The following is a 17,358-nucleotide window of genomic DNA, read 5'->3' as shown; positions in this document are numbered from 1 at the left end:
TTTTATTGTGTTGAGGATTCGGGAGTCCTATCATAACTAAACTTACTCAAAAGTGTTTTAATATCTACTGTTATGCTGAAAACTGTCTACAAAGCGCTAGGTGTGTAATAATGGACAAAAGAGACCTAATTACTATATTCATAGAGTTTACAGACTTGTATTTAAGCTTATGGAAAAGAGAAATACTACAGATAAGAAATTTGTTTTAAAGAGATTGTCTTATTGTCAAATTTATACTAAAATGAAATGTATTTTAATTATTATGCAAATGGAATGATTTTAAATATTTTAATATGTTATTTAGGTTTAATATACTTTATACTATTTATATCCCAAAGAGGCTTTCAAGATTAAACACGGTTTACATTAGGAATATTAGGAATATAAATAAGTTAGGTAATTCTCAACTTGGGCCATACGTTAGAATCACTTGGGGAGCTTTTAAATATCCATACACTCATGCTGCTCCCAACCAATTAAATCAGAACCTCTGGGGTTGGGGCCCAAGCATTAGTATTTTTAAAATACTGATTTTATAGAAACAGAGGGAATAAAATGCTGCTAAGCCCCTGAGAATGAATTGATTACACATTTAAAGATTAAGTATATCTGAAAATTAAGGCAAAATATCAAATGTTTTGATTTACAGATCAGTTTTAGACAAAGCAGGCAAAGCTATTTGTAGGACCAAACTTTTTCAGGATCCAAACTTTAAAAATTTTAAGTAGAATAAACAAGATTACTTACTTTAGGCTGTCCTCTGATCATTAAGAAAAAAATCAGTAAAGTTACTCAGTTTTCCCTTTTAAAACAACCTTGACAGTTTCTTATTTGAATGCCTTTTGGTACAGCCATTATAAAGCATTTTTCAGTTTTCCCTTTTAAAACAACCTTGACAGTTTCATTTGAATGCCTTTTGGCACAGCCATTATAAAGCATACAAATACATAGGAATTAGAACATTTTAAAGTTTGCCATCAGTAGTTATAAACTGAAAAGACAGTATAACTATATGGGAAGCATTATAGGACTAAATAATATTTTTATAGTTTATATTAAATGTTAGGTACTAAACCACATACCCTTTTGTATTGAAATTTTAAATCCACAACAATATTCATTCTATAACAGTTCTCATTAAAGTTTTTTTTCTTTCTTTCACAGAAAATGCTTGGACAGAAGAGATGAGTACTGTTTCCACTAAGGCCTAGAATTGCCTACTGTACAAATAGTCCTGATCAGGCAATATACGAATGGCCCAAGGAAGCCACCAAATTGATTTTCAGGTTTTACATGACCTGCGACAAAAATTCCCTGAAGTACCTGAAGTTGTTGTATCCAGGTGCATGTTACAGGTCAGTGTTCAATGATTTCTGAATTTATTAATACAAACTTGGTATTTTTTTAAACACTGAAAGAAAACTCTTTTATCTTCTTTGGCATTAGTGTGCTATGATGGAGAGATGAGCTTTGGTGTCTGATAGTCATGTGGCCTTTAGCAAGTTATTAGGCTCTCTGTACCCCATCTGTCATATGGATAATACCTACCTTGTAAAGTAGATATGAGGATTAAATGAGATCTCAATATAAAGCATTGATACATGGTCCACACTTACTATGAACTTGCTTCACTCCCCCCTTTCCCCATTTTGCCAGAACTTTTAAAAATTCCAGGTCTTCATATGAAAGTGAGAAAATCATTAAATAAGGAATCAGGAAACTTGGGATCTAATCCTAAATGGGCACCCTAAACATATTTGACAAGTAATATGCCTTCTTTTGTACTTTAGTTTTCTTATCTGTAAAATGAGGAAATTTGACTAGACAATGCCTGAAGTCCCAATTCTAAAGAAAAAAAAAGTTTCTTTTTATATCTTTTAATTTAATCTGTAAGTTTTCCAATTAATACCACTATCTAATAAATTTTTACATTTTTCTTAGTATGTACAATTTTAGAAATCCGTAATTCTAAATATTTAGTGATAGTGTACCTTCTCATTTGATTAAACTGGAAATCTTTCTATCAAGAACTATTTTTCAGCTTGTTAAAATGGAGATTAAAAAAGTGATTTGGTTTCAGACATATTTATTCTTGATGAATGATTTTTAAAGTTTGAAATTATATGAAACTTTAAAGGCTCAATATCTGTACTTGATATCAAGTGACTACATTTTGTTCATACCCTATCATCTTTTATCTATACATTTAATTGGTCTACCCACCTTTAGTCTAACCCAGCTTTGGTCTCTCCTATCTATCCTCCTCACTTCTGCTAAAAATGTCTTTTTAAATGCAGATTTTATTATATATTTACCTGTTTAAAAACCTCATGGTTGTTCCCCATACCCTTCAGAGTAAAGTTTATATATCTTGACTAGGACATACTAGGTCTGTGATCTAAAATCCTGCCTTCTTCTGCGGCATGATCTCTTACCCAGTCCTTCCTCCCTCACACCCTATGCTATAATCATCCTCAACTGATTGGAATTCTCCAAACACGTCTGGCTCTTTCTGTGGTGTATTGTTTAAGAGCATATGTTTTGAGTTAATAATACTGTATTGTATATTTGAAATTTGCTAAAAGAACAAATCTTAAGTATGCTTACCACCAAAAAAGAAAGAAAGAAGCCAGGGTGGGGGGGTGGGGGGAAGGATGGAGGAAGGAAGGAAAGAAGAGTTGACTATGTGAAGTGGTGGATGTGTTAATTGTAGTAACCATTGCACAATGTATATGTATAGTAAATCATCACATTGTATACCTTTAAAAAAAATCATGTACAACCAAAATATATACAATTTTTATTTATCAATCATACCTCAGTTAAAGCTAGGGGGAAATAAATTTAAAAATTTAAATAATAACAAATAGTATATATTTTGCTGATAAAGAGACTTGAGTTCAAGATTTGACAGTTATTAGCAGCAATTGAATTAACCTTTCTGACCCTCATTTTCCTCAGGGGTACAATGGGAATAAAGAAAGTTCACAGAGAGTTAAATGTGATAATGCAGGAAAACAACTAGTAGGATACCTGATTCATAATGAGTGCTCAATAAATGTTAGCAACCAATACGAATAACAGTAATAATAGTGGAAGGCCCATAATGAATATTTGGTGAATGAATCAATAGCCCATATTTGTTGATATCGGATGTGCAGTGAAATGAAAGAGGAAAAAAGGGTAATAAAAATGGAGTCAGAAGCTCAAGAAAGTATGGGAAGGAGCAGAGATAGTGAGGGGAAGGTATCTTCCCCTAGAACTCAGGTACCTCTTCCTAATTTTTCAAATAGCATTTTCTGATAAGACTATACTGAGAATGTTCAGTGAGTCATTGAAAAATTCAAAAATACTATAGGTTCTTCAATAAGATTTGCTACTGAAAGAACTGTCCAGAACATGGAGGGGGAGGGGAGGGAGGGAGGAGAGAGAAACACTTACAGTATGATCTTCAGGATATATTAAGTTAAAAAAAAATGTCGAGCAGTATATATAGATGTATGTAAATACATCTATAAATAAATATTCACATGTATGTATGTTTGCCCCTGTTTGCATAAGGAAATACTGGAAGAATTAAAAACAAAGTTAATAAAAGATGGTTACCCATGGTGGGCAAGGAGGAATAGGCCAGATGGGAGTGAGACTTCTCAGCGTGTATCTTTTAATATTGTTTTGATCTTTGTAAATGAATTACCTAGTTTTTAAAAAAATAAAATAAGTAAACATGTTTTCAACTTTACCAAAAAATAGAAAATAGATGATTTAGAATTTCTTTTGGGCACCCAGTAGTATCAACCTTCACTGTGTTAATCTGGTTTTACAAAAACAAACCTCCGTATGACATGCTTCCCCATGCCCAACTCTTTTTAAATTGAGTTGCTAATCATTCGAATAATGTCCATTTTAGCTGATAACAAAAATGTGACAAGCAAGGAATGCGGAGGGCTCCTCTGGGGATACAACTAAGGTGTAAGTTTTCCCAAATTTAGAGTTACTTTTAAACTGTAACGGCAAATAAGCTACCTCTAAATGTAGTATAAACACCTCTTATTTGGTGACAGCCTTTCTTCTGGGAGCCGCTCTCCCTTTCTCAGTTGGGTAGGCTGTCTTTTCTCTGGAGAGATCCTCCCTATAAATATACTGTTCAGAAACTTTTCTAGATGAAAAAACAAAGTATATAGAATATTGAAAATTAGTAGCTAAAGGATCATGTCACACTACCACTTTGTATACATGTTCTTAGGAGGAGAACAGAAATATCTATCCTCTGTTCTCTTCCTGACTTTGTTTACTGTTCAGCCCCCTCTTTTTGGAACTACTCACATCATTTCCTTGTGCTATGGAATTCTCTAAGATAGCTGTGTTATCAGTGGATGTAATTCATATCTTTAAAATTTGGTAATTAAATCATAACTTAGAATAGTGTAAAAATATTGCATAGTTGACACTAATTTTTTTAACTGAAATTTTCACTAGTTTTTAATTCTTTTAGTATGACGATTAAATCTGTAAATTTAAAATTGCTATTTCTTTTCAAAGTAATGTGTTGTGTTACTTACCATATCCTTAATTGAAGCCTTCTCAGGTGCCCTCCACCCATAATCCTTATTCATATTTCTATTGAAACACCTACCATTGTACATTATATTTATTTGCATACACATTAATCTCCTCCACTGGACTGGGAGATCCTTAAAGAGCAGGGATTATATTCCTTTCTACATCCTAATGGGATGCTCAGTAAATATCGGTTGAAAGAGTGAATGAATCAGAGTTTGAGAAGGATGATTATAGTGTATACTTTGATATTGTCTGTAATGTCTCTGTGCAAGAAGCTTGGGGGGAAATGAAAGATGAACTGAAAATAATGATTCAGACTCTTGTGGTTTTGAAAAGAATGCAGATTTGTATTATACAAAAAAGAAGTGATTTTTCAACCTTTTAAAAACTCATCCCATCTCTTTTGATACACTTAAAGGGAGTCCTATACAGTTTCCCACTAAAAGTAGCCAGGGCTTCTTTGAGAAACAGCTGGTCCCAGGTCTGGGATAAGAAGTATACAAGATGATCTTAGACATCTTGTCATATTAGAAAGCAAGGAAGCTATGAAAGACTAATGGGCTCATGTCATACGTACACAGGAGCCAACTTGGAGTCATTCCCGCTAGGCTGAAGATAGGATATAATGCCCACAATCAGTTGACACATATCAAAATGTTAAAGATACAGGAGTTTATAATGATACTGAAAATAAGTGTCACCTTTGGAAGTTGCTAGGGCACCAATTCATTATTCTAAAAACCAGTGAAGAGAACTTATTTATCCTGCCTCTTCTGTGCAAAGAGTAAGTAAATAGTTAAAGAGATCAAGTTCTGTGAGGAAGAATTGTAGCTAAAACATGATAAAGGAATCTTATATTTGGAATATCACCAATAGCACCATTTTGCAACCCCTAATGAGATAAAGTTTCTAAACGGTGATTATCATTGGCTGATAAAAATCATCAGCTGGATCAAGCTGTGACAACATCAGAACCTACCAATCAGCCTTAAGATCACAAAAAGACAGGCAGATACATTATTGTGCCTCCTGTGTGATACGCTATGAAATAAAGCCCATACAGGGTCTTGCTAACAATTTGTACATGAACCTGCGCACACCTCTAGTTGTACCTTCTAGTTCACAGTGAAATACAGAAAATATTGATACCACAGGGTGCAATCAGCTAATCCAGATGGGAAATCTGCTGGACAAATGATCATTTTTCAAAAAACAAATGGCTTAGAAAATTTGAGAAAGAGGGGAGGATTAATTATTATTATAAGAAACCTAAGAGGCATATCAACCAAATGAAATATGTGGACCTTGCTTAGATCCTGATTTAAACTAACTAAAAAGATACTTATGAGACAATCAAGGGACTTCAACACTATTTGGATATTATGCAATCTTAAGTGTTGATTATTTTAGGGTATGATAATGGCATTGTGGTTATGTTTTAAGATACATATTGAAGTATTTACAGATGGAAATGAAATAATGTCAGGCTTGATCTAGCTTGATGAAGGGAGCAGCTGGGGCGTACACATTGGATGAAGAAAGATTTGCCATATATTGATATTTTTAAAGATGGATGATGAATATAGGAGAGTTTGTCGTATTTACTCTCTATTTTCATACATGTTTAAAATTTTCTAAAATAAAATGTTTAATAAAAAGTACGTTTCCTTTTATCCTATTGTAGCCTTGTAAGATCCCTGTAAGTTCTTTTATGTTTTGCTGATAAGAAACTAATGTCTGTAGAGAGTAAAAAACCTAAGGGCACATGAGTTATGGCATAGCTGGGACTAGGACATATTAAATAGTGAGAGATTATAACGAATTGAAAGGATTTTTGAGAGCTCAAGAGAATTAGAGAAGAAGACTTTTTAAATAGCAGTACCAGCTTTTAAAAAGGAAGTGTGGGATTGGATTTAGTAGGGAATATACATTTTAATTTGGGAATGTCGGCAAAGGAGATGAGAAGAAGAAGTCTTTGTGAGCTTTGGCTTAGGAGGGAGAAGAATTTACTAAGAATAACAATAAACTTAGCTTGAAGCAAAAAGCACCAATTAGGTTTGGCAAAAGATAAGGTCTAACTATGATAAGGAGTAATCAATTGATAAAGATTGTGATGAATTTTTAAATTTTCTTTGAAAAACTAGTATATATCAATTCAGAGTTATGTGTAGGATAAAAGGATTTTTATAGCATGAGAGATTTGAAGTGTTGGTTTGGGGAAGAAAAAAAGTCAAACGTTGCTCACTAATCTTTTCTTTCGTATTATCTGGTCAAACTGTGGACTACCATTTCTTAACAAGACTTTGAGATGCCTTTTAGTTCCATTTTCTCTAATAAGATTTTATCTCATGTCAAACCACCTGTAGACATTTTAACTTGGCTATATTCATCCTCTTTATGTGTAAAACTGTCCCCTTTCTGTCAGGCTCTTTGTCTTCCAGTTCTCTTTGAATTCTCTTTCTCCCTTATAGCCAAATTGTGTTGACTGTTAATTTGTAGTCTTTCATAATTTGTTTCCACCATCAGTCATTATTTCATATCTTCTAACCGATCTTCTTGTCAAAAAGTTTTCCCTTTCCTCTTCATCTTAAGTATCAGTGGAGTTCTTTATCTTCCCCAAACACCCTTTGTGTCTTCACTTCTCTGTTAATGAATGTTCAGTGGCTCTCCCCATTGCCTGTATTAGAGCCCAAACTCTAGTATAACTCATTTTTAACAAGCCCCAATTATTTAATCCCAATCTGCTTTCCTAACAATTTGTTCCACAAAATTTCCAATACAAACCTTTAACTCCAGCCAGATCTGCTCCAGTCACCTTGTTTAGAACATACTTTTCCTTACTATCACATTTATGTCTGTCTTTAGTCATGCCATTCCCTTCACCAGGAATGCCTTTTTTCCTATCCAAGTCCTACATATACTGTGAAACCCATGAGATTGTACCTCCCTCATTAACACAGTCCTTTCTACAGTAGCCTATGGTATTAACTCTCTGTTGAACTTCAATACCACTTATTGTTTGACATATATTCATGTTTTAATAATGTTACCTTTTCATAAATCCATGGTTTGTCTCCCTAATTGAGTTGCAAGCTCTTCTAGGGAAAAGTCTGGTTTTATACATCATTTGAGTCTTCCACAGTCTCAAACAGAATGATGTACATATCGTAGGTGTCCAGTAAATATTTTTATGGATAATTTATAAGTAGTGGTTAGTTTCTTTTGAGAATTCTTTAGAAACAGTCTAATTGCTTTTTTGTTTTGTTTTGTTTTTCATTTCTCTGGAGTAGAATTATATGATGCTGTCTAAAGGCAAAGATGTGAACTCAGTTACTCTGGAGGCTACCTTGACCTTACATTACATATGTATATGTATGCGGTTTGTTTGTTTTTCACACAAGAGGAAGCACATAAGGAACTGTAATGCCTTTGTTATGAATTTTAGAACTTTTTAATTTAAATACCACAAATAATAGTTTTTAAAAGGTCATTGGTTTAAAAGAATTACATAGCACATGAATATGCAAAATATTAATTATACAGTATTACATGCTTAAGTTAAATGCTTATATTTTGTTCAAAATTCAAACTGCATTTTTAATTAAGTTGTAATTTTACTATATTTGCATGAATCCATTTTACTATAAAATAACTCCTAAAACAGAATAATGACTTGGTTCACTTTTAGCTATTGCTAGTTAGAGAACTTTTCCATTACATTAGTAGTGAGGATTTTTAATTCAACTATTTGCATAAATATTAGTTCTTCTCAAGTAAAAGAGCTCAAGTGTATCTGTTATAATTGTATTAACTAATCTCTTGTTAATCGTGTAATATTTTAGTAGTGATGAGAGTATATGCGTTGGCTTCTGGTTGTTAACACAAGCTGTTTTTATTTTGTTTTATAGAATAATAATAACCTGGATGCCTGCTGTGCAGTTCTCTCTCAGGAGAGTACAAGGTATCTTTACGGTGAAGGAGACTTGAATTTTTCGGATGATTCTGGAATTTCTGGTCTACGCAATCACATGACTTCTCTCAACTTGGACTTGCAGTCACAGAATGTTTACCACCATGGAAGAGAAGGAAATAGAATGAATGGAAGTAGGACTCTAACGCACAGCATTAGTGATGGACAACTTCAAGGTGGTCAGTCCAATAATGAACTGTTTCAGCAGGAGCCACAGACAGCACCAGCTCAAGTTCCTCAAGGCTTTAATGTTTTTGGAATGTCCAGTACATCTGGTGCTTCAAATTCAGCACCACATCTTGGATTTCACTTAGGCAGCAAAGGAACATCTAACCTTTCTCAACAAACTCCAAGATTTAATCCCATTATGGTAACTTTAGCCCCAAATATCCAGACTGGTCGTAATACTCCTACATCTTTGCACATACATGGTGTACCTCCACCTGTACTTAACAGTCCACAGGGAAATTCTATCTATATTAGGCCCTACATTACAACTCCTAGTGGTACAACTCGACAGACACAACAGCATTCTGGCTGGGTATCTCAGTTTAATCCCATGAACCCTCAACAAGTTTATCAACCTTCACAAGCTGGTCCCTGGACTACATATCCTGCATCTAATCCTCTGCCACATACCTCAGCCCAGCAGCCAAATCAGCAAGGCCACCAGACCTCTCATGTCTACATGCCCATCAGTTCACCTACTACTCCACAACCACCAACAATTCATTCGTCTGGTAGCTCACAGTCTTCTACCCATAGCCAATATAACATTCAGAATATTTCAACAGGACCTCGGAAAAACCAGATTGAAATCAAACTTGAACCCCCGCAAAGAAGCAGTTCTTCGAAACTGCGTTCTTCTGGACCTCGAACCTCCAGCAGTTCCTCTTCGGTCAACAGCCAGACCTTAAACAGAAATCAGCCCACTGTTTACATAGCTGCCAGTCCCCCAAATACCGATGAGGTGATGTCCCGTAGTCAACCTAAGGTCTATATTTCAGCTAATGCCACCACAGGAGATGAGCAGGTCATGCGGAATCAGCCCACTCTCTTCATATCCACAAACTCTGGAGCATCTGCTGCCTCCAGGAATATGTCCGGGCAAGTGAGCATGGGGCCTGCCTTTATTCATCACCACCCTCCCAAAAGTCGAGCAATAGGCAATAACTCTGCAACTTCTCCTCGAGTGGTGGTCACTCAACCCAATACAAAATATACTTTCAAAATTACAGTTTCTCCCAATAAACCCCCTGCAGTTTCACCAGGGGTGGTGTCCCCTACCTTTGAACTTACAAATCTTCTGAACCATCCTGATCATTATGTAGAAACAGAGAATATTCAGCACCTCACGGACCCTGCTTTAGCACATGTGGATAGAATAAGTGAAGCACGGAAGTTGAGTATGGGATCTGACGATGCTGCCTACACACAAGGTAATAATATTGGCAATGGGATCATTTTCCATTCTGGGCTTAAGTGGTGTACATTGGATTTCACTGCAGAGGTGGATATCACTATCATTTTATCTTTTAAATGTTGCCTGAAATAATGCTATCTTAAGAACCTTTGAGAGTATTCATATAAATTTTGAATATCAGTTTTATCTTATAACTTGAAGCTTGAATGATAACCTTATCAGATCTTCAGAATAATCAATTCTTGATTTGTTTGTTTTCTTAATGTTTATAAAACTTTCTTTTCAGTAACTCTGTCACCTGCAGTGATGCAGATTTTCCCTTTAAATTTTCTTCAAATAAAAATTCATAAAAACACATTTTAATAAGAGATTAGTGAACTTATATAGTAAATCTGCCTTCTTTGACCAGAAGAATTCTCTGTTCTTCATTTTTCTAATACAACATTATTTGTCTTATTTTATAACAAAGTCTAAATTGCTGTGAATTCTTGAATAACTCAAAGAGAAATTTGAATCCTATTCCTGATACTTGTTTCTTTCAGTCTCCCTTAAACATCAGTTAGTGCAACCTTTCTTTTTGTTTGGAATTGTGAATGAGAACATTAGTTTTAAATCTATCTCACTTGATTGTCCTTTTCTGGAATAGACTAGTTAATATTGGCGTAATACTAAATTATATCTATATTAATTCAATTAGAGATAATTTCTATCATATCACATTTTATCTGACCCCTTAAGTTATTTAATCTTCCTTAGGAAACTGTTAAATTCATTCAGATAAAAAAGGAGAGGATGCTTGTCTTGAATATTGACGCAGGTTTTGTAAATTAGCTGGAGTCCTTTAGAGTAAGGATGTATCTCAATCATCTTTATATCGCCAATGAATTGTTCCAAGTATTATAGATTGGAGAATACTGCATCATCACCCCCATGCAGCATGTAGCCTCCTACTACTACTAGTACCACTTGTCCTTTTTAGAATTTCTAAAAGTAGTGATTTTACTGCTGAGTTTCTTAGAGGAGCCTGATTGTTTTGGTTTATTTTATGTTTTAAACAATTATATTCTAGTGATTCACAGCCCAAGCTAGGCTGTGGTGCTTTCAAATTCTATAATCAACTACAAAGCTTTCAAAACATAAAAATGCCCAGACTCAGTCCACACTTGCTCAATTAGAGCTTCTTAATGGTGAAGCCTGGGTGCACGTGGGCATGGGTGCTCGTGTGTGTTTTAAAGCTCCATGGGTGATTCTGATTTCACTAGAAACTGTGCTGAGACTTTATTTTCCATATATCTGTGACTAAACTGGAACCATTTTTGTTTAGTTTCGGCAGTAAATTATTTTTAATATAACAGTATTTTTTTCCACTGATACTTAATTCCTGTTCTTCCCCCAAAGTCCTTTCTTCTACTCTCCTTCCATCAAAATAGTAGATTTCCTACGTTTGGATAGTTACTGATTCTTAAATGGAGAGTAATTTTTTTCTTCCAGTTTTATTGCCATACAATTGACATATAGCATTGTATAAGCTTAAGGTGTACAACATAATGATTTGATTTACATATGTACATCATGAAATGATGACCACAGTAGGTTTACTGAGCACCCATCATCTCATATAGATACAGTATTAAAGAAATAGATTTTAAAAATATTTTTTCCTTCTGATTGAGAACTCTTAGGATTTATTCTTTTTTTTTGATTTTTTTTTAATATTTATTTTTTTGGCTGCATCGTGTCTTAGTTGTGGCACGCGAGATCTTTCTTTGTGGTTCACGGGCTCTTTGTTGCGGCGTGCAGGCTTCTCTCTAGCTGTGGCAGGCGGGCTCCAGACCGCACAGGCTCAGTAGTTGTAGCGGGTGGGCTCAGTAGTTGTAGCGGGTGGGCTCAGTAGTTGTAGCAGGTGGGCTCAGTAGTTGTGGCGCGCGGGCTCCAGAGCGGGTGGGCTCTGTAGTTGCGGCACGTGGGCTTAGTGGCCCCGCGGCATGTGGGATCCTGGTTCCCCGACCAGGGATCGAACCCGCATCCCCTGCATTGTAAGGTGGATTCTTAACCACTGGAACACCAGGGAAGTCCCTCTTAGGATTTATGCCTAACAGCTTTCATTTACAACATGCAACAGTGTTAATTATCCTTACTGTGTTGTGTATTACATCCCTAGTATTTATTTGTCTTGTAACTAGAAGTTTGTACCTTTGACGGCTTTCATCTAATTCCGCCCCCCCCACCTCTGATAGCCACAAATCTGATGTCTCTTTGTTTGTTTTTGAAGTATAATTGACCTACAACACTGTATTAGTTCCTGGTACACATCATAGTGACTCAATATTTCTGTACGTTTCAAAGTGATCATGATGATTAGTTGTCATCTGTCACCATACAAAAATATTACATAATTATTGACTATATTCCCCATGCTGTACATTTTATGCTTGTGACTCAAAATTTCATAACTGAAAGTTTATACCTCTTAATCTCCCTCACCTGTGTCTCTCCTCCTCCCACCACCACCCCCCAGAGAGTAATTTTTTTTATGAAGATAACTTGATAAGGGGAATTTTTGCTTAAAGTAATGTGAGATATTCGTATACTAACTGGAGTGTGAAAATAAAGTGTTGCTTATATGTGCTAACTCCAACTTCTCTCCCATTCTCTCCTAGTCAGGGTTTTTCCCACTGCAGTCAGCCACAACTTCTCCTGTCAAGGTCATCAGTGACAGCATCATTACTAAACCCAGTAGTCTTTCAGCCCTTGTCTTCCTTGATCTGTATCAGTAGCGTTTGCCACAGTCAAGCACCTTCTTCTCTGTGAAACATTTTGTTCATTTGACTTACTATATGATAATACACTAGGATTCCACCTCTCCTTTTATTCTTTGGTGGTTCTCCCTCATCTCTCTGACCTTTCACCTCTTTGTTCTTCCACTTCTTTGTTCAAAGAAAGATCAAAGCCTCAAAGTTCAATCCTTGGGCCTTCTCTCTTTTCTGTCTTTACCATTCCCTAGATGATCTCAATCAGCCTCATAACTTTAAATATTATCCTATGCTAAGCGCTCCCAAATTTGTAACTCTAACCTGGACTTATTTCCTGAATTTCAAGCAGTTTAATTAACTGCCTACTTAACATCTCCATTTGAATGTTTACTAGGCATCCCAAGTTTACTATATGTCTGAAACAACTTCTGACATTGCCCCCAACTTACTCTTCCTATCTCCATTAATGGCAGCTTAATCAGGCCAGAAACTTCAGAAATACCACTGACTCCTTCCTTCTTTCACATTTCACATCTAATTTGACGATAAATCCTGTCAACTCTAACCTTCAAAGTATATCAAGAATTCTTTTTTCTTACCACCCCCATTCATTGTCACCACTCTGGCCTGAGCTACTGTCATCTCTTAGATGAATTATTGCAGTAGCCCACCTGCTTTCACCCTTGCCTACTTATGGTCTTGTTTTAACTCAGCATCCACTGGGATACAGTTTTAAAAACATAAGTCAGATCATATGACTCCTCTGCACATGATCACTACCTATTTCATTCAGCGATCCACTGCCTCTCCCCCATCTCTTTTCCTTTTACTTACCACCTCACTCACTCTGTTCCAGCCCTGCTGGCCTTCATGCTACTATTCTTTAAACATAGAAGGCATACCTTAGGGCCTTTGTACTTGCTATTCCCTCTGTCTGAAATTCTCTTCTCCCTGACTCCACAGTTAACTCCCTCACTCCCTTCAAGTCTTTACTCAGAAGTCTACCTTTTCAGTGAGACTATCCCTGATCTCCCTATCTGAATCCACCCCCCCCCCCAGCATTTCCTGTCTCTCCATCATTGCTTGTATTTGCTCAACAGGGAAATGAATAATCTAATATTAAGATATATAACAGCTAGTACCTGCTGAAAGCTTATAATGTGCTAGGCATTGTTCTGAAAGCCCATTTATTTCTCACAACCAACTGTAAAATAGGCACTAGTAATATTCCTGTTTTCAGCTTAAAATGCTTAGGAACACATAGGTTAAATACCTAGCCACAGGACAAGGAGCAGGGTCAGGGTTCTCACGTAGGCAGTTCACAGGGCCCACGGCACTGTCTTTCCAGATTTTCAAAATAAACCCTCTGGAAAGATGCTTCAGGTTTATCTTGTACCTTCATATAACCCCTGGTGCACCACTGTAGGGGCTGTGTATGCCTCAGTTTGAGAAGCATGGAGCTAGAAGATCACTCAATAAAAATAAATAAAAAGAGGCAGCTATCACAAAAGAAATCACAATATAGATAATATATAGATATAATTTGAAATAACTTGAAACAATAAAGTAATACCCTTGGTAGATGTAGGAAGCACCTTTTTATTTTTTTCTTTTATTTTTGGCCACGCTGCATGGCATGCGGGATCTTAGTTTCCCAACCAGGGATCGAACCCGCGCCCCCTGCCGTGGAAGCGCGGGGTCTTAACCACTGGACCACCAGGGAAGTCCCGGAAGACCTTATAAAGACACCTGAAGGTAAAAAAAAACTTTGCTAATGAATAAGGGCTCTGTTTTGAGAGCTCAAAGCCTACCAAAAAAAACCAGGTTTCGCCAGAATGGGCCACAAATTATTTGTCTTTACTGAACAACCTCCAGACAGCTGTAACAACCGTGATCACTTTCTTTAAGCATACCTACACATGTAAGGAATTTCCTAACATTCGTATGGCTGTGTACCCTTGTGTTATCTGCATGTGCACACTGTATTGGGGTGGATGCTGTTCTGCAGCCTCTTATCTCATTTCCTTCTGTTTAGTGTGGAACTGGTGTTGACCAAGATTTATGTATCATCCAGTATCAAAATCTTGATCTAGTGTTTCATTGACTTGGTTCCAGTCAAATCAAAGGACTGTTCTTTCCAGCAAAATGCATCTCTTGCGATGTTAACTTATACATGTGTAATGCTTTACAGTTTACACAGCACTAAATGAGGTGACCCGAATAATACTGATCTTTAAGTAAGGATCTTTTCTGAACTCTAATTTGTGTGGTATGGGTAATAAAGAGAAAAGAAATATCTCTGCCTCCTGCAGTGAAATTGATCTTTCTAAAGCTCCTGAATCATACTGTTTCAGAGTAGAAAAGCAAGTTAAGCCAGGTACTAGAATCATTGGAAAATATTTTTCTCAAATTGAGGCGAGAACATGCCTAAATAAATGTGGTAAACAAAACGCATTATTTTTCATTTATTTATCATTTAACATTTGAAATATAAATATACTACAATAAAAATTTCAAAAATGAGAATTTGTTTTTTAAAGATCTATTGTTTCATATGCCCTCTGCTATAGAATGAAAAAAGAGGACAGTTAATGAATCTTCTTTCGCGACCCTGCTCATCTCAGCACCAAGTCTATCACCATCACCCCCTGTAAAGGAAGTAAATTATACTTGAGTCCTTAATCATTCACTGTCTTCTGAGACTTTCTGGTGTCCTCCCCCTGTTCATAAAAGTATGCTTTTTGTAACACTGGAAACTTCTGTAGGTGTGGAGAACAAATGCTCCACTCATTCAAACCAGTTTTCATGGTGGGGGGTTGGGGGCAGTGGCCTGTGGTCTGTGTTTTGTTACAGTTGCCAGAGGCTCTTACCAAACTAACATTGCTGCCAAAAATGATTTCTTCTTCTCCGTTATCGCTACAGAAAGCATCTATGGCATTGATCTAGCTAAAGTAATAAGCATTTTTAATGATACTTTAATACTTTTTTTTCCAGTTAACATTTATGGTCCCATTACATTGTCAAACAGCAGCTATGACTTTAAACCTAAAATAGAAATACAAATAAGAAAATGTATGAGACGAAATTCGCTTCTTGGACCTTCTCATTCCTTGTCATTTTTTTCAGCAGTACTTCCCTCCAAATCACAACACCTTTCTATTTAATGAGATTTAATAAAAATGCTAATCATGGGGGCTTCCCTGGTGGCGCAGTGGTTGAGAGTCTGCCTGTGAATGCAGGGGACACGGGTTCGAGCCCTGGTCTGGGGGGATCCCACATGCCGCGGAGCAACTGGGCCCGTGAGCCACAATTGCTGAGCCTGCGCGTCTGGAGCCTGTGCTCCGCAACAATAGAGGCCACAATAGTGAGAGGCCCGCGCACCGCGATGAAGAGTGGCCCCCACTTGCCACAGCTAGAGAAAGCCCTCGCACAGAAACGAAGACCCAACACAGCCATAAATAAATAAATAAAATTTAAAAAAAAAAATGGGCTTTATTTAAAAAAAAAATGCTAATCATGACAAAAATTGAGGGGGCTAGATATTCTTTTCAAAAGGAACTAGAAATTAAATTTTAAAATTTGCACTTTGACTTTTATTCACCTGCTGATTGGAAATGCCTTTTTTCGAACGTTGACTCACTGTGTTGGCATTGAAGTCACATTAAATTAACTCAGTAATTAAGCTTGACTTCAAATCACTTAAAGAATTTTTTTCCTTTCGAATCTGGCCTACTTCTCGTAGGTTCTTCCCGGTCTTAAGACTACCTACCTTTTTAATTTGGAATAAATCTCAAGGCTGGAAGAGACTTGTTTCATCTAGAACTCTGCAACAAACGTTATCCAGTCCACTTACCCATCCAGCAGTTGGTCCTGCAGGACCCCTGTCAGGCGTAAACCCATTGTGTACTGCGTGCTTTCTGAGGGACAAATTGCCTCCTAAGGCAGCACATTCCATTTCTGAAGAGTTCTGCCTACTAGCAAGTTATTTCCTATGTTAAACTGAATTTTTTAGAAGTATTAATGAAAATAACATATCCATATGGTAAAAGAAATTTAACCCAAAAAAGGGAAGATACAATAAAAATGTCTCCTTTTGACCCCTGACCTGTCCCTTCCCCCAGCCATCCCACCGTTTAATTATCAGAGGTAATCTCCATTAGCAGTTCTTGATCCTCCTTCCCTTTATAATTACACTCTCTCTCTCTCTCTCTGTCTCACACTCACTTTTTTTTAAATGGGAATGCAATATATGTATATGGGTGTACATACATATATGTGGCATTATATAATATATACATACTCTACAGTATGTATAACATAAACATACTCTTTAGGGATATATTATATACATTTTTTGCTTAACATCTCTTAAGATCATTTTATTTTAGCATGTATGAATATTTCATTCTTTTAATTTACTTTTAAAAAGTTTTAGTCATTATTTTAACATTCATTGAGATAAAGTTCATCAGTCATTTACAGTGTACAAGTCAGTGATTTTTAGTATAGTCACATGTGTGTAACCATCACCACAACCAATATTAGAACATTTTCATCACTTCAAAAAGAAGCTCCATACCCTTTATCTGTCACCTCCTATCCCATCACCTCCACCCTCAGCCCTAAGTAGTCACTAATCTACCTTCTGT

General features: G+C 36.2%; 1 protein-coding gene across 5 annotated transcripts in view; it reads left to right on the top strand.

The window, feature by feature from the left end:
- Positions 1–17,358, top strand: part of TAB2 (TGF-beta activated kinase 1 (MAP3K7) binding protein 2) — a 91,801-nt gene that overhangs the window by 53,065 nt on the left and 21,378 nt on the right. For all 5 annotated transcript variants that reach the window (XM_036871413.1, XM_036871411.1, XM_036871409.1 and 2 more), the window contains 2 exons: positions 1,165–1,355; positions 8,472–9,972. In XM_036871413.1, coding sequence (XP_036727308.1) covers positions 1,254–1,355; positions 8,472–9,972 — 1,603 coding nt within the window. In that variant the 5' untranslated portion in view covers positions 1,165–1,253. The remainder of the gene's footprint in view (positions 1–1,164; positions 1,356–8,471; positions 9,973–17,358) is intronic.

This window comes from Balaenoptera musculus, chromosome 12 (genome assembly GCF_009873245.2).
Source record: "Balaenoptera musculus isolate JJ_BM4_2016_0621 chromosome 12, mBalMus1.pri.v3, whole genome shotgun sequence".
Classification (NCBI taxonomy): Eukaryota; Metazoa; Chordata; class Mammalia; order Artiodactyla; family Balaenopteridae; genus Balaenoptera; species Balaenoptera musculus.
The sequence above is the reverse complement of the archived record's forward strand: the minus strand, read 5'-3'. Positions and strand labels throughout refer to the sequence as shown.